Here is an 18,331-nt window from a genome sequence, read left to right as displayed (position 1 = left end):
CGAATTGCAATCGTTTTATTACTGAGTTCATATAAACATGTTCGAATAACCTGCACATACTGTTTTCATAGGTTTAATCAATTTTGTATCTTTTTTTCAGGAACGGTAGCTATTATATTGAACTGGAACTCAGAAATTGGAAATACAATCTTAAATGCTTTGGCATTAGCTGCACAATTTGACACATTTCGCTCAATTTTTCCCACAGTTGTGACATATTTATATTTGCTAGGCCGAATGAAAATTACTAAAATTGAAAGAAGTTCCCTCAGAATAACAGTGAGATGTCCACAATGGGCCTCACTAAAGGATTTGTGGGCTGATATGTGGTCTGGTAAATTAGCCAGAAAATTCAAAAAAGATATTGAAACTACAGATTTGTTCCAAGAGGCATGCAAAGAAAATGCAAACATTACACCATTCAAAGTAAATATTGAGTCATGGGAATACAGAAAATGTGAAGCTGAACTGAAGTACATTCTGAGAGGTAAGTTGAAATAATTGGTTTTCTAATGTTCATATAGATGCACAAGTAGATCTTGTTTCGTGCCAGTTTACCGGTACCTAAGTCTCTATGTCTCTCTTTTATTACCAAATTATATTACCTGTAAAGTGACTCTTGGTGCAAGCTGGTTGTAATTACGTTAAGGTTTCCAGTTTGTTAGAAATTCCAATGGTACACGTGGCATAGACAACTGTCAGCTTCCCGCATGTCAAAATGATATTAAAATCATCGGCATTTTATCATTTTTATTGGTATTATTTTATGTTAAAACTTATGATGCAAGACAGTAAAATGGTATAGTTATGGTAAAACAACTGGCTGTTGATTGCCCAGAATATACCTGTTATTAGGTGAACTGGACATTTACCATAATGAATTATGGATAATATGGTAATGAATGCCACTGGTCTTTATGATTTGATATGAATGTATGCATGCTTTCTCTGTGCATTTTTTTTCATTTTGACTTAAACAACAGTTATTATATTGATTGTGATGGTTTGAAAATAAATATTTTAATCTTTGACCAAAAAGGTACTGATAGACGCACTGATGGTGGAGCTGCCTGGAATGGAGGCTCAGACGAAGAATTGACAGATTCAGATTCAGATACAGATTCAGATACCATTTCAGATTCAGACCCCAATACATCTTCAAGTAGTTCGGTAAATGTTGCTCGAAAATACTATTATTTTTACAGGATCACAGCACGCTGTTATTAATTGCTAGCGAGTAGGTATCTGCATCCTACCGTATTAAAAATGTGAATTCCATATAATGTTTGAAGTTACACTACCGTATTTGACTGGCCGCTTTCAAGACGAATTTAAAATTCTCACAAAATGATGTCATCGAAATTACAAAAATAACTAAAGACAACATTCAACCCATCACCTTTAAACCAACTTTTAATCCGTAAACAGATAGAACATAAACTTTCTTTCACTGATCTTTACTGTAAGATTTATCTCATCATCTCAATACAATTTTCATTAAAATAGTATCGGAAGTGAAACATAAATGAATTTGAAAAGAATACACAATACACATAAGGTTATACTGTGATCACTGGTCATTTGAAAAAGTGAATTGTGCTCCAGATATTTAATAAAATTTGTTGAGGCTCAATCATCTGGAACGCAGAAGTACAAAGTATATCCATCGATGACATGTGTGTTTACTTATTTCCGCATTTAAAATAACTAAAATGAGGAGATATGCGTGATAACAGGGCCCAGACATTGGAGTGGATATCAGGCTCAACTATATCTAATTAATCTAATTAACCAAATATAGCTCACATGCCCAATATTGTAAAATGATTCATGTAGAACATAACTTTTATTAATTAACTAAATATACTTATTTAGGTTTTAGTATTTTGGTTTTTGTACATCCAAATTGTAACAATTTTCCGTACGCAATTTTTTATATGCCATATGATCAAGTTAAGATATTTAGTAAGCTAAATCAGATTTCAATCTGAGAAAAGAAAACATAAATAAAAAATGGCACTCACTGCATTTGTCTTGTGATATTTAGTACGATGGGTTCTACGATTCTGAAGTTTCTGATGAGCCGACTGATGAAGACCAATACAACGGTAATTTAATGCTATAAATCTTGATTATTTATTATGCACTTGCACATTCGAAAACTATTCTGACTGTGATCACTAGTAAATTACGGGAGCGTGAAACAGACAATGCAAGATTGCTATTTTGGTATGGGATATATGTCACAAAATATTTGTAAATGTGTGTTACGTGCGGGACGTTATGTTCGTATGCCCATCTCTTTGACTTTTTGTGTAGATTGAACTAGATTGGGATTTAAATATTCTAACTGAATTTGAATATTTATATAATTGTATATCAGTGATTTCCTGTCCAAAATATTAATAGATTTCTGAATCATGAGTGAATTTTCTCCGTGTTTAAATATGTTCAACCATGTTTAGGGACTGAAGATGTTTATTTCATCTTTAATTGCTTACAGAAAAACAAACGGATGAAGGTACAAGTGGAGCATCGCAACTTAGCGTACGCATTGGTTTTAAAATATTATTTTAAGGCTCAGAAGTCGACTTTGAAGCGTATAATTACTTAGAGTACGTGCTATGTCATTTAAACATATTTTTGTTTCTTACTTTTAAAAGTTGACAGCACTACAACAAAGACAAAGAGAAATTGATCTTGAGAGACAGCAAAACCAAGAAGGTTCGTACATTCAATACTGTATGATTTGTAAATGTAATTGTTGGTATATTAGTTTACATTCATTTATATTTATATAAGAGACACAATATGTTAATGCGTCTTAATATTGTGCTTTTATTTGTGACACTATAGACGAATGGTTCCACGGAGTTCAGTCTGAAACAGAATCTGAGGTGAGATTGTGTGTGTCAAAAATAAGTACTGCTATTCATGTGGATCACTTCACTATTTCCAGATGGTATCCCACTGTATCAATTCTAGTAGACCTGAACTGAAAATGTATTTTTATATAGTTTGATTATAATGTAGCCTTAAACATTTATACAGACGACTACAATGGACTCAGGCAACGCTTGAATCATACACGACATTCATTTGATGGTATGGTTTTAATCACATGTTATCACGTAATACTACGCTGTGGCACAGATAAAAATTTCACAAGCAGCTTTAGACGCATTTGAAATGTTGATGAGTACAAACGAAATACATTTTTACGATTCAGAATACTGCATACACACTCAATAAAAATGATATACGTGCACTCTTATTTGTTATGAAATCTCCAAATTTGAGAAATAAATATTTGGAAGTACAATTAGCAATACTACTGTGAATTATTTTCAGGTTTATTAAGATGTTTTGAGGATTTCATTTCCTTGTACTATTCGGTTCACAATATAATACAATCAAAAATAAGGATGCGGAACTGGTGATAAGTCACGCGAATTGCGAGATAATATCTGATACCACAATATCGATATATGATATCGATGTTGCAATGCATAATCTTTAAGATCTTTGAAACAATGCAATAAAATGCAATAAAATTACAAATTAACGAAATCTAGGCGTCAAGACTCATTTCAGACAATTACATAGCACGAAATCTTGTCGCACACTAATAAAAGTATATAATATAACAAATTGCCATTCAGGCGACTTCTATGGATGAAACAGACGATGATGATGAAGATCTTCTAGACAACCTTGAAATGAGATTGTGGCTGGCGATGCAAGTCAGATACGAATCAGAAAGAATTCGGCAAATTCCGGAAGGTATAACACTTGTTAATTATCTCGTGACTCTGAATGCACTATATACAGTAGAACTAAAAAAGTATTATGTTCATCTTCTTATAATAATTATAATTATAACTCAAGAAAAAGAAAATAATTTTGCCAAAAGTTGAAAATGTTTGTTCAAGTAAAATGGAAAAACTATATATGAATATAAAATACTTGGAATATTAGACGTTTAACATTTTCACTGATAAACTTAAAATCAGTCATTTTCTGTTTTTATTTCTATTGTTAGAATATCGACAACACATCTTTGAAATGGAAAGGTATGTCAGACTGAACAATTACTCTACATTTCAACTTTTTTTATTTGAAGTTCAGAACATACACTACATACTTCGATGAGAAATTTGTTGTAAATAATCAAGGATTGATAAGGTAATGATGCAATGTGCAAATGCATGCAATCATGAACATGGAGACACCGGTCTGTGCCAGTGTTTTCAATATTAATATCAAATCTCAAATCCATAACTTAAGCTTCATACTTTATGTTTGATGACCCTGTGACTCACACCTATGCCCCAGAATCTAACCAGATCTTGCATGTCACACGGGTAACATGTGGGTAAAATTTGAAACAAAGCGACCTTTAGCTTAAACCTTATGCCACATCGGAAATAAATGTGTATATGTTGAGAGCGCACTGTCATTCCCTTGGATTTCTACATACTGTGACATTTTAAATTTTGTCGCTAAAATCTATCTTGGTCCTTTGGGTTACTTACATATAAAGCTAAAAGACACTAGCCATTTCCCAAACATTTTGTCACCTTGATGTAATACCTTCTAAATGTAAAGTTGGTCACATGAGGGGACGTGTGTCAATTTTGACGACGTTAATAATACTTTCTTTCTGTTTATACCAAAATATAGAAGACCTTCAAGTGATTTACCAACGTTTAATTTGAGAAGATTTGTTGTAGAAGATACAATTAGCCGCGATTCTTCCCAGGTGTTTATGTGTCAGGTAAGATCTCATACTTCAATATTTAAATATTTAATGACCTTTTTTGTAATGGAGTTGTAAAAAATGTTGAATTAAATTCAATGAAACAGTGTTAGTTACAGCATCAATGATATCGAATCGTCGCTAAATAATAGAGACGTTTTTAGACTTAGACATATTTATGAAATTTACTGTGAGAATCTACTCATGAATATTAATAAGCAACTTTGTATCTCGGCAACAGGCCCAACATGGATTTGCAACTTCTAAAATAAAGTAGTAGTAGCAATACATTCATTGCACAGCTAAAACAATAAAAAAACATTTCTAAGAAGTTCAGATTACTTTAATTGCTTAGTTAGTTATATGTAATTGTATATTTGACGAATGTTGGTTTACAGGAGAAAATGAAGGAACTCGGCCTTATAAGCAACGATATTGTTTTGTTGAGGAGCAAAAATCGCCGCAGTACAGTATGTAATGTTGTAGCTGACAAAACATTGGAACTATCTAAGGTCAGACTTAACTACCATGCCAGAAAAAGTCTGAAAGTGTTTCTCGGTGGTTTTGTGCGGGTTGTACCGTGTAGAGACATCGTCAATGCTGACAGAATACATATTATACCTTATGGTAATTCCAAACATAGATACACACGTAGGTGAGTAAATGACCTGTAAATATACTGAAGGGACATCACTACAAACACACTGAAATCGGGGTTAATCATGAAAAATTCACTGGTCTCAAACAGCTGATCCTTTTTTCCAGTTTCGATATTTGAGTGAAAAATTTTGGAATTAGCGCTAAAAAATGGCATATACATTCTGTCTAAAATACTGACATGGTAACATTCATGGAAGTTTGACGATTTATTTGATGTTGAAAAGTTTATAGATACCTATTTCACAGAATTGCGTGTTGTTTTCTAAATTCCACGTCAGTGATGAAACATACTGTTACACATGTACGAATTTTAATTCAATAATTCTACTATTTATACTATCTATATGGGTTTGGTTAGTATTGTTTACTTTCGTATTATGTTCTTGTGGGTTCCATGACAAGTTTAACCGTTCAGTGTAGTCAGGTGTAGTCGTTGAGTTTTGCAATAGAATATGCTTGCATTTAAACTTGTATCATTGCGGGAATATTCGTATATATATATAACAACTTGATTAAAATATGTCTTGTGCGTTTTGTGTTACATACATCTGACCGACAAAACAATCCTGTTCGTAAATTACCAAATCTTTGATCGTTTTACTAATATGGACTGTTGTGGCAAAGGTGTACCATAAAGGCGGGAATTCCGATCACCCAACGACGGTTTTGTGTTCCCGAGCGGGCGCCATTCCCCAACCCTTATTACCGCGACAGTATCCCCCTTTTTCTGATTGATGATTGGTGGACAACCGTTGTGTCATGCATTAAAACATACCAGCATCATATTAAGTATACAGAGAGCGTTGAACTCATTCTGGAAATTGCGAATAATCCCCTTTTACGGGAGTTAGTAAGATCTATATGCGGCTATCATATACTAATAATTATACCCAAAAGTGTATTTTCATTTTATTTTAATCAAATTTGTATTAATACTGAAAATATTTGCTCTTTCAGACCTCTATTTGATAATTACTTGAAACCCTATTTCAATGAAAGACACAGACCTATTCATGAAAAGGATGTATTTATGGTCAATGACATGGAGTTTCAAGTTATACATACCGATCCATCGCCGTATTGTATTGTGACATCGAATACGGAGATATATTGTGATGGCCAGCTCCCAAGAGAAGTGGTAAATATATTTATAATATTGTGATAATTCCAAGATACACACTGAATCTTACAGTTGTGTGCGATATATAAGTTTTTTTATTGAGTGAAGTTTAAGTGAAGTTAAAATCTAAATGTTAACTATCGTTAATTAACATAATATTGCATTAATATTTCATACATACATGTATCCAACATTCTAAGGTCACTGTCAAGTTATTCAGAATTACAGCTAGTCGTACTTAATATTTGAAAACCATAAATTGACATATTGCCCGTTTAACGTGTTTGGATTGCGCAATACAGTTTACCAAAATTCATCACTGTATCGTTCAGTCTTGGTACTTTTTACATAATCATAATACAACTCAAAATAATAGAATTTTAGTTCTTCTGTAATTAGTCGTTGTTGGTCTGTAAAAGTGTGTAAATATTTGATGATTTATTTTAGGAAGACTACTATTCACTGGACAGAGTTGGATATGATGATATCGGTGGTTATACACAACCCATGCGCGAAGTCAGAGAAAACATGGCAAATGCATTGGCACCAAGAGGAGGAGTGTTGGGTAGAATGGGTGCCACGGTAATAATGTTCTATTCAATTGTAATTTTGTTATATTATTTTAAATTTTCTGTTGCATGCATTCTTACCAATCTAGATATCAGGGGTTTCAGATGTTCGTAATATGTGATGTTTGAACAATAATAATATTTATATGGTGCATGTGTTACATACTTTTTATGACCAATACAGATTTTGGGGTCGAAAATAATGAAACATTTATTGAGCCTGGTGATAATGACTATTGGAAACAAGGATCCATAGTATCAAAATGATTGAAATTTAACAAACACAAATATCAGTGCTACCTTGTACATACAATCGAACCTACAAATAATACCTGATTCTACCATAACTCGATTCGTTACCCCGAGTACACAAGGGGTGCTACCACTGTCTGTGATAATCGCTCAACATCGAAGGCGCATTTGACTTGTGTAACGTTATTCAATAATCAGCTCATTTACGTATGCTGATGTATTGTTATTTGAAGATCAGCTGTTAACACATGCTGTTACGTGTTTATTATTTATACTGTGTATAACTTCAATATAGCTATTTCAAAGACAACATTGTAATTGGAAATTCGATTCATCAGCATTTCTCGTCAAATCGTAAGATGATTTCTGATCACAAATTCTAGATTCCTTAAGAAACCGAGGGACCAAAGCTATAAATGAACTGTTAATTAATACTCGTCTATATCACATGTCAATTCTATTGTACCTTCAGCCAACATATGGAATACTATTAACCGGCCCTTCTGGTTCTGGCAAAACGATGATTGGTAAATCACTAGCGAATGAGACTGACGCTTCCATAATGTTTATTGATGGTAATTATATATTTGATAATTTTTTAAATGTCTAATTAAATAACATGTTAATAAGAAAAACGCTGTCAACAATTTTAAGCCACATTTCTTTTCAGGACCCGATATTGTGAGTAAATGTGCTGAGGCAGGAGTGTCTGTCCTGGAATTAGTGTTCATAGACGCTGAGAAAAACCAACCGTCTATTGTATTTATCGACGCCATTGATGGTTTAGCAGGAAAAGATGACATAGTAAGTAATGATGCGAAATGGATATATGTGGGTCACATTTTCGTGATTTCACTGCTGTGTTACATGATTTCGTACCACGTGCACATGCCAAACTAATATTTTCTTACAACACTACATGCTATGACATACTATACCACACTGCTTTTCACTACCATGTTGTTTCAGGCCCATAGTGATGTTCAAATGAAGTGTGCATCTTTTTTGGGAACCCGGATGGACCGAATACATAACAACTTAAGTCGCGTTGTGGTCATTGGCGCCACCGAAAATTCAAGTCGCCTGGATCCGAGGCTCAGAAGGTTTGGTAAGTGTAGTAATGTTAACCATAGTGCCACACACACACTACGTAGAGGTATTGGTGCGAATACTCGCAATGCTGTTTTGAATTGAATGAGAAGTGTACAAAATAACAGCTTGACAATAATTGAACGAAAATGAAAAATTCAAAGTCCCTGCAAAAATAATAAAATATACCTCAACCTGATTTAGAGAAAAAAATAATGAATCTGACCATGAATAGTATATTAACTATTATTATCAAAGTTCGTTATATGATGAACTGTATAAACAAAGTGTCCAAACAATACAAAAATATATCAAATGCGTAGGAAAAAACTGGCTAAAATTCTTGTAAAATTATACTACAAAATTAACATATATGCTTACAGAATCTAAATAACAAACCTTGGTGAGTTATTGTACATGTAATATATACGTTTTTAGTCCACATCTATGTATATGAATCACCTTACTTGCATAACAATTATGCTTCTAAATGGCCTTACTAAATTTGTAATATCGTTATAGGTCGTTTCAGTAAAGAGATACTCATAGGCATGCCTGATACTAATGACAGATTACGAATTTTGAAAATCCATACAAGAGAAATGAAGTTAGCTGACGATGTTGAATTGAAACAGGTATGATGTAATACTTTGTTATTCTATTGCTGGCATCCGATATCTGTCTTGATGCGTCGCAGTACTACTAGTATTAATTTTAAATCATCATTGTCATTTAAAATGTATATATAACTTAGTAGACCATGTGAAATACGAATAATAATTTATTTCTAATTTTAGGTTGCTTATGATGCACATGGATACACAGGTGCTGATTTGGCTGGTCTTTGTTCTGAAGCTGCCATGCACCACTTGCGTAAGAAAATGGGTTTACTACATGTACAAGATAAGAATGATGATTTGAAGGACCAGGAGGCCATGGCTGGTATAGGGAATCTAGAAACGGTATTTACGACACGCGTGAAAGACGTGGCACTAGTATAATGTTAAACTTTTATTCACACAAAATTGATAAACTTTATAAAATATAATTTTTTGTCAATACAGACACAATACATACTTAAGTCACCCTGGCAGCCTACTCTACCAAATGACTGGCAATATTAAGTCACTAAGATTCTAACTCTCAATATCGAGAGTATTTACAGTTATCCGTATATGCACAACCGAAGCATGTCGCCCAATTTCCTTCACAATCGTGCTGTACAAACACAAACATCACATTTCATTTCATTTCAAAACATTTCAATGTATCAGTAAGACTGATCAACACTAAATATTACATGTAGATTCACATCGATCACCCTATTATTCACAATTCGTTTTACCGTATTGAATTGTAGTTTATTCAATATGATCGCAATTTGTATTCTATATTAATTACAATTTCACACATGTTTCTTTGGCAAGTACTGCTAAATGGCAATGTCGATGTTTCAAAACAATCCTCTATGTCTAGTATTGAAACTATACACTCGATGATCAACACTATTACTAATACGCCGAATAGCGCTATACTTTAGCAATTCAAAACATACATTCAGTGAACTGTGATTATGGTAGTACATGGCAGGTTAATGAAAGTTACTGACAGTGTTGTACCTGTATAGAACGATCATTTAAAAATGCAGTCCAATACAATTTGGCGATTATTCGCTGCTCATTTGTGGTTTACCTGGATAGGTGGGATATTTTGTGTCAATATACAAATAATGATGATATTGGAACCTTGCACAAAATGTAACTGTGGTGCATTAATATTTGGACGCGATACCCACAACGTATTAACATTTCAATACATAACAACTTAATGAATGTTATTACAGAAACAAAATGAATTTAGAACATTAAATGATTTTTCTCCAGGTTGAGGTTGTCAGTGGCACACCTAGTACAGGATTTGCAGACCAATACGACATACTAGACGAGTTGGCTATGCAAATGCAAGCTGTTGATTTGAATGCTGAGAGTGCAACAACCATCAACAACCTAGCTATTACCATGAAAGACTTTCAAGTAAGATAATGTTTATTCACATTTGTCGCACACTACTAGGGCCGCTTTTATCATTTACATAATTCTGCCTAATACCTACTAATTATTTTTATGCAAATTTACAGTATGCCATGAGTAAAAGTGGTCCAAGTATTTTACGTGAGCGTGTTGCACAAATCCCCAAAATCTCATGGCAAGATATTGGAGGGCTTGAAGAAGTAAAAAAAGAGCTCAGAGAGTTCGTGCAATATCCTATCAACTATCCTGAACAATACGCGAAGTTTGGTTTATCCCCATGTCGTGGCATGTTATTGTACGGACCTCCAGGATGCGGCAAAACACTGCTAGCCAAAGCAGTAGCCAATGAATGCAGAGCTAATTTCCTATCTGTCGGAGGCCCAGAGCTAATGGCAATGCCGTTTGGACATACAGCCATGGACAACGTCAAAGACCTGTATAATAAGGTAAGATATTTAAGAAATAAACCACCGCCACAAGGGTGTATACCAAGAGATATTGCACAATTCACGGTATATATACACAAAACATAGGTCAGTGCATATATGTAGCGAATTGTGCAATATCGAGTGGTTTATCTGACTGCCGTGGGGGTTATTGTCATTATATCATACTATTTTTTTTTATTTTCCGAGGTTGTGAAATAACAACCATGACATATAATTGACAACCATGTTCGAATGTGATGCAGCATCTGAAACTTTCAACGTGTAACCATGGTTAAATGAAATGAGTCCTGGACAAAAATTAAAATACAGACGCCGATTAGCGTCGTACGCCCGATCACGTTCAAAGGATTGACACAACTTTAAAGTCTACGAGCGAGTCACTGCAAACGGCAATCATTCTTTTGGCATCTTTTTGGTAATTCCGAAAACATATTCTTCTCATGCTTCTTCTTGAAGCTTAAAAAATACCCAAGGGTAACAATGTTCCTCATTAAGAGCTATGTCCTTCGTGGAAAATAACACATTGCCGATTTCAGTTGAAATCAGTAGGATTTACCTATACCGTATGTTATACACGCTGGAGGCCTTCTTACCCACGGCTTGCATAATTAGATACACTCTCGGTTAATCAGAACAACGTATTAAGGCAATTGAAATGCAGATAAAATATAGTTGATATTTAACGTCAATATTGATTTCTTGCTTTTCAGCTAATTTGTCATTTTTATTTGCATATACTACGCACCGTGATGCTAGTGTCAAAACGTACACTAAAGAACATTTCATTTCATTATCATTTCATGTATATAATATGCATTGTGACATTAAGATAAAATTTCATTTCACAATATTTTTCTATTGGAAATGTTAGGCGCGTCTAGCATCACCATGTATACTATTCTTCGATGAGATGGACTCAATTTCCGCTAATAGAGAAGCCTCTGGTTACAGTGGAGCTGATATTATTGTCAACCAACTGCTCATGGAAATGGATGGAATAACTACCACTAGCAATGTATTTGTAATAGGTGCAACAAACAGGTACGTTCTTAAAACTAATTAGAATAATTGAAAAAAACATGGGGTTGTATATTACTAGATGATATTGTTATAAAGTTTGAAGATGTGTTTATGAACCGTTCTCCTAAAATAAGCATATTCTGACATGTTTAACAATTCTAACCTACTTTTTACAAAGTAGAGCTTCAGATACATTTATTATATACATTCCATTGCGTTGAAACTCCATAGTGTAAACCTTGTAGATGAACAATCTAATCTCATTCCACAGTGTAAACCTTGTAGATGAACAATCTAATCTCATTCCACAGTGTCACTAGATTATCCATATTATGTTTAATTTGTTGCAGACCCGACTTGATTGACAGTGCTATTTTGAGACCCGGTAGGCTTAGTCAACTTATTTACATTAGATTACCAGACGAATCGTCACGCTATTTAATTTTGAAAGCTATACTTCGACATTCACCGGTTGCTAGGGATGTAAATTTAAAGTTATTAGCTGTCCGCACCGAGGGATATAGTGGTGCTGATTTGGCCTGTATATGTAAAAGAGCTGGTCAAATAGCGATCCGAGAAAATATCGAAGCTGAAAAGATAAGAGAAGAATGGAGAGCTGAACAGCGTCGCCTCCGTAAGGTGAGTACTATACTGTATTTATCAATGAATTTGAAACGTGACTTTCAGCAGGAGAAACACGTTGTTTTTAGATTTAATAAATGCAAATTTAGTCAAAAGCAATAAGAGAATACCAGGATGTATGTTTTTAAAATTACCTATGTACAGATTGAGAGTAACAACTTACATTGAAATGCTTTGTAAATTATTCAGAAATTTATCGATGCGTGCCCAATCACCGAGATCAGTACCAGACATTTCGAGGAAGCATTAAGAGTAGTCCGGAGGTCAGTCACAGACAATGATATCAAATTGTACGAAAGCTTTTCGCAGAATCTTCAGAAGACAATGAGTGAGTTTGCGAATTTCAGGTCAGTAATTGTTGAATTCTAGTTTTCAGATATCCTGATAATACATATATACAATGCCTTGAATTGTATGCTGTATGTCCCATGTTATGTTGTATTTGGATGAATATATTTACTACCAGATTGTGACAAACACAATTGTATTATATCAAGTGATATCCCCTTCCATTTACAGCTTTCCAGAGAAAGAAGTCTTCACATGAGCTCGGACTTGTTCGACGTATACCGAACACTGACGAGGATCATTTACTCATTGAGAGCTGAAGATAGTGCTTACCATTTAGAGATTTGGAATGCCTTCCACTACACTGTAACCTTGTTATAATGAACACCTTTATAATAAATTTACTGATATGCATGTTTCCCGCTCATAACCAATCTAGTTTAGTGTGTGCTGTATTATAGTGAATACTTCACATATCAAACAAAATGTACGTCCCACAAAGGGTTCGTTATAACGAGGTTACAGACTATTTGAAATAATCAACGAACATTAATGCCAAGCTAAGCTAATAACAGAAGTCAGTTGCGCCACCTTGCGTTACTAAAACTTATACCTTATCCCGGAATTGTAATTTATGTAATTGTATGGTGTGTTTTCAATTACTGATAAGCAATAACGATTTGGGACTGAAATATTAGTTTGGTGGATAATTAATTGTTTTGTACGCTTATCTTCACTTAATGAATATGAACGTCCGTACTTCTCAAGGTCGTATGACAGATGTTATTGGCTTGATTCTAAATTTCAATTTCTCTATTTGCCGTAATGTTAGTAACGCACCGCCACAATGATCGACAGCAGTCAGGCCGCTTTCAATCTGAAATTAGAAATTATTTAAACTCTTAGTAACCAAATTGTATACTAGTTTTGAATTCCGACCAGAACAACGGGAAACTGTGACTAAATCGATTAATGTATTAAATAAAGAAATATTACTACACATTATGAAACTCGCTGAATTGTCGCACGATGTTACTTAAAACAATTCCCCAGGCATTTCTGATTGTGAGAAATCAAACTTTGTACGCGGGAAAAAAATCACGTCATTGTATATCTGGGCAGTGAACCCAGTTTAAATTGCATAGACTAAGAGCAAAGATTACACCTGTCTTGGCAAAATACCGTTTGACTCATTGTCGTGAATCATGTACTAGCGACTTCTAACGTCAACGAGTAATACTGAGGCGTGCTACAAGAACAGAAGCATATATTTGCGTAAATATACGAGCACCATATTTTTACTTGAAATATTGTTTTTTCTTTCTCATTTATAAACTTTTATGTAAACCCATATAACCTTTTGTACTTTAGTATAATCTTTATACTTTATAGTATTGTAGAAATTGTAACTTTATAACATTTTATAATCACTTTAATTACAACTCGGTATAACCTCACTAACCTGAGCTCATTTCCGTTCGAGAATGTGATACTATAAGGACAGCTCGTACGCATGTAACAGTTGTTTTCACATGTTAAAAATCGTTTATGGTGAACAAACTTTATGTTTTCGATGCATAATATACCGAGTTATAATAATTTATTTTTATATATATCGTAACCAGGTACTTTACGTTCGTAAAAAATAAGGTGTATGTTATGTAGTGTAACGTTGCAAGGCCTACCCTAGACTGGCGCAGTCGGGGCGATTAATTTGTTTTTGTAGTTTAAATAAAATAAAAAAAATCGCGAAATGGAGGTGTTAGCGCGAAATTATCCCGACTGGTTTATTCTGCAGGAAATTCATTGCTATTAAATATTCATGAATGCACATATTATAATGAGGTGGGCGCGGAAATACGTGCATGATGAGGTCAACATGGTAAAGGTCACACTGCAGACCCAACACGGCGGCACGTTGAAATTCAAGTTTGTCGTAGTCGTGGTTTCTAATTCATCACAATGTGTAAAAAAAGTAACTCGTACTAGTCGTAGAATTAAAAAAAAATCGGCTGCTACAATCAGCCGATTCTCGGTCAGAGGTCAGTTGAAGAGACGTTGTGATTGGCTTAGATGATTGTCAACTAGAACACTAATTAACATAATTACCCGTTGAAAAATCGACGGGTTCCTGCAGTGAGGATAGAGGGCCATGCAGAATAAACCAGTCGGGGTGATTTCGCAGTTACAAGGAATTTCGCGCTAACACCTCCATTTCGCGATTTTTTTAATTTTATTTAAACTACAAAAACAAATTAATCGCCCGACTGCGCCAGTCTAGTACACTGCTTGTGTAGTTGCAAAACTGAATTGTTATAAATCAATCATTCAAATATTTGTGTGTGATGATTTACATACATGCCAGTCATTTATATTTACAAAGTTTTTACAGAGAAGGATGTGTTTCCAAGCAAACACGTGGCAAATAATCTAAAAATCGGCCATTTTCGAAGATTTCTATAGGAATCCATGCAAACACATTATTCTATGAATAACTTACACTAATATACACAATTCTACGTAACAGTCGTATTAACCCTCACAACATTAAATATGATTTGTTCAGCATAGATCACCAAAGAAACATTTTTGATGTAATGTTTCTGCCATAAGAACAATTATAAACTACTCAAAACCCACAATTATAATCAATTTTCTGTTCAATTTATTCCAGAATTTTGAACATTACAGTAAACCCTAGTAGCGAACTACTTTAGCATGAATCTCAAACCATCGTCGTCTTTATCATATATCAGCAGCATAAAATATTTTAAATATCGGTTTTTAAATTCTTATGTGTTGCCTGGTAGGTTGATCGACAACACATTTAATATAATAATTGTTTGTTTTTTAGCATACGTGGGTCTTCATTGATACATTGCACTTCAAAACCCAGGCAGTATTTCTTTCTTTGACACATAAGGGGCACTTTTCCACTTTCAATCTGACTAGCAGCCATATTAGAGTATGCATTTTTATGTTAAAATTAATGGAGAATAAAGGATATCAAAAACGAAACACTGGTTCATGTTGTCAAAGAATCAAAAACAAATTTAAAAAAAGGCAGAAAAAATATCACTATGCACAGAATCGAATGCTAAACTAATGATGAAGAGAATCGAATAATATGGTAATACTGGGTACGGGTACTACATTACATTGAGACAGATTTTTTTCATATATTATATCTTCCCTGTCATTTCATTCAAGACAAATCAAAGCCGCTTTTTGAACAAGGACTGGCTGGGTGATTTAATATTGTTCAATGTGTCACTGATACATTCTCTTCTCATACCTGAAAAAATCATGTGAACAAATCAAAATAAAAGAATATATTTTGTTTTCGCCTAGAAATATGTAGTAATTCTTCATTTTTCGGTTAGGGTGGCATTCAATTTTAAAATTCTGAAACCAAGTGTAAGGGTAACGTATTGTTATTATGAAATTATTGTATCAAGAGCATTTCATATTAAGATAGTGATAACTTAATTTTATCAGTACCATATGTGCTGAATATTGACAATAATTAAAAAAGATGATACTGATATTGCTTTCAACCCAAATCAGTTGGGTAAAGTGTCTCACGAATACAGCACTTACATGACTCATTTCTGCCAACAGTGAGCTCTGAATATTTATATATTTATTGTGAGCGTATAGATTTGAATGGGCAATTATAAATAAATTATATATAAATTATAAATGCTCCGCTGTTAGCAATGTACATTTCAATTAAAGAACTGAAGATATCATTAGTAAATGAACAAACCTGAGAGTGGACTATCCAAGGTACCTACATGTATAATATAGCAATTTGACTTGCTGTTTTCAAGTCGAAAATAACACTTTTTACCAAAAATTACAAAAATATTCATTAAAATTAGAAAATCAAAGATATCATTACGAAATGAGCAAATTAAGAAGAGGCCTGCTCAACGTACATATACACTCAGTATCGAAGTAATAAGGATTGTATCTTTCAAGAAGAAGCCACGAAAATAAAAAGTTGACACGAACGACGCCGGACACCGACAGACAATCACTCATATAATAAGCTCTGCTCGAGAAAGTCGACAGCGGAGCTAATAAAATAAATAAAAAAAAACATAACTCCTCTATCGAAAGCACAAGTCAGAACTAATAATTCAATTAAATATTCTAAATCCAATCAAAGAAATATTTGGGGCATTAATGGGAATTGATACGTAAAATGTTCTAATTGATATATTAATATATCAACATATTAACTAATATATTGTGTTTTTAAGTAAGCTCTTGCGAGACATCTGGTAATTTTAGAATTATGTTTTCCGAATTAAATGTTTATGCAAGTTGGTAGCCCTCTTATGCAATGACCATATATGTGACCCTGAATGTTTTTGTTCTGGCTGCTATGATACAAGCACAATACACTTTAGTATGCCTATTGACATGTATAAATACATTAAAGATCTCTTAAAATGAGGCTCTGGTTTAATAGTTGTTTTTTGTGCTACATAATACATGTATAGAAATCATCTTGTTAAATTTGCTTTTTTCAGAGGCAGTTGAAGCCAAGAATCTCATAAGCCAAGTGTAATTGAAACTGATTTTATTTACAGCGATCAGGGGCAGACGACTAATTATTGCTCAATAATGTAGTGCGACCAAAATTATTAGCACAACTAGTACTAGTCTACTGGAAGTCCACCGAAAATTGAGACATTTTTTCCCATATATTAGTTCGTTTTAAAAGCTATATGTGTTTACAGAAATATATACAGAAATAGCATTGGAATGACAGGTATTTGTATTTACCCTGTTATCATGGCTCTAAGTATACTTACTATACAAAATGAACTACCACAAGAATTCCAGTCTTTGAAACTTGTAATAAAGCAGACTTTATCTATTTTTTAAATTTCATGCCCTACATGATTTGTGTTTCTCCCGATCAATTATTTAAGAGATATCACCACAAAATGCAGTTGATTGCAGAAAATACATATTAGTTGCAACAGAATCATAACGATCAAATATTGAATAATCATTATAGATCTGAAATAGTAGTGATTTGACGGACAATTATAGGTACGGTTGACAAACTTAGGTAGAGCTCGAACGAGTTACGTAAATAATAGCACATTCTTAATAGGGTCGCTTATGATGTTTATATTTTTAATCCTTAATGTATAATAGCGTATTAATAAGATGCGCTTTCATAACCTGGACATTTTAGATAACTTTTTGTAGAAATTATTTAAAATGTGTGTTCATTATTACAAATCGCACAACAATCTCAGACTACTTTAATTATATATCTGAATGGTTATGAAAAATAAAGCTCTCAGTTGGGAATGGTTGAACGTTGACACTTTTACTAAGATTAGTAATCATTTTTATCTATTTATTTATTAACACTTACTCACTTCCCGGAGAGAATAGCAATGGTTACAAATAATAGTAAAAGTATA

General features: G+C 33.6%; 1 protein-coding gene and 1 long non-coding RNA gene across 2 annotated transcripts; both read left to right on the top strand.

Annotated features, from left to right (window-relative positions):
* Nucleotides 1–2,053: 2,053 nt before the first annotated feature.
* Nucleotides 2,054–2,694, top strand: LOC144360112 (uncharacterized). Its single transcript, XR_013422154.1, has 3 exons — nucleotides 2,054–2,108; nucleotides 2,504–2,547; nucleotides 2,664–2,694. It is a non-coding gene; the product is annotated as an uncharacterized LOC144360112 (long non-coding RNA).
* A 977-nt stretch (nucleotides 2,695–3,671) lies between these two features.
* On the top strand, nucleotides 3,672–13,198 carry LOC100375289 (transitional endoplasmic reticulum ATPase-like). The gene is made up of 17 exons (XM_078012998.1): nucleotides 3,672–3,783; nucleotides 4,043–4,073; nucleotides 4,684–4,777; nucleotides 5,158–5,414; nucleotides 6,377–6,557; nucleotides 6,987–7,121; nucleotides 7,833–7,935; nucleotides 8,031–8,164; nucleotides 8,330–8,468; nucleotides 8,972–9,084; nucleotides 9,247–9,365; nucleotides 10,437–10,482; nucleotides 10,587–10,925; nucleotides 11,800–11,969; nucleotides 12,299–12,587; nucleotides 12,780–12,918; nucleotides 13,110–13,198. The coding sequence occupies exons 1-17, from the start codon at nucleotides 3,672–3,674 to the stop codon at nucleotides 13,196–13,198; spliced, it is 2,490 nt and encodes an 829-aa protein (XP_077869124.1).
* The last annotated feature ends 5,133 nt before the right edge of the window (nucleotides 13,199–18,331 follow it).

The sequence above is a fragment of the Saccoglossus kowalevskii genome, chromosome 6 (assembly GCF_978046115.1).
Source record: "Saccoglossus kowalevskii chromosome 6, keSacKowa6.1, whole genome shotgun sequence".
Taxonomy (NCBI): domain Eukaryota; kingdom Metazoa; phylum Hemichordata; class Enteropneusta; family Harrimaniidae; genus Saccoglossus; species Saccoglossus kowalevskii.
This window is presented reverse-complemented; position numbering and strand designations above follow the sequence as displayed.

What these genes read in the sequence shown, in the direction of transcription:
- LOC100375289 (XM_078012998.1), top strand. Translation starts at nt 3,672, where the DNA reads ATGGATGAAACAGACGATGATGATGAAGATCTTCTAGACAACCTTGAA. An exon ending in AATTCGGCAAATTCCGGAAG is followed by an intron (nt 3,784 to 4,042) that starts GTATAACACTTG and finishes TTCTATTGTTAG; the next exon opens with AATATCGACAACACATCTTT. An exon ending in AACAGCGTCGCCTCCGTAAG is followed by an intron (nt 12,588 to 12,779) that starts GTGAGTACTATA and finishes TAAATTATTCAG; the next exon opens with AAATTTATCGATGCGTGCCC.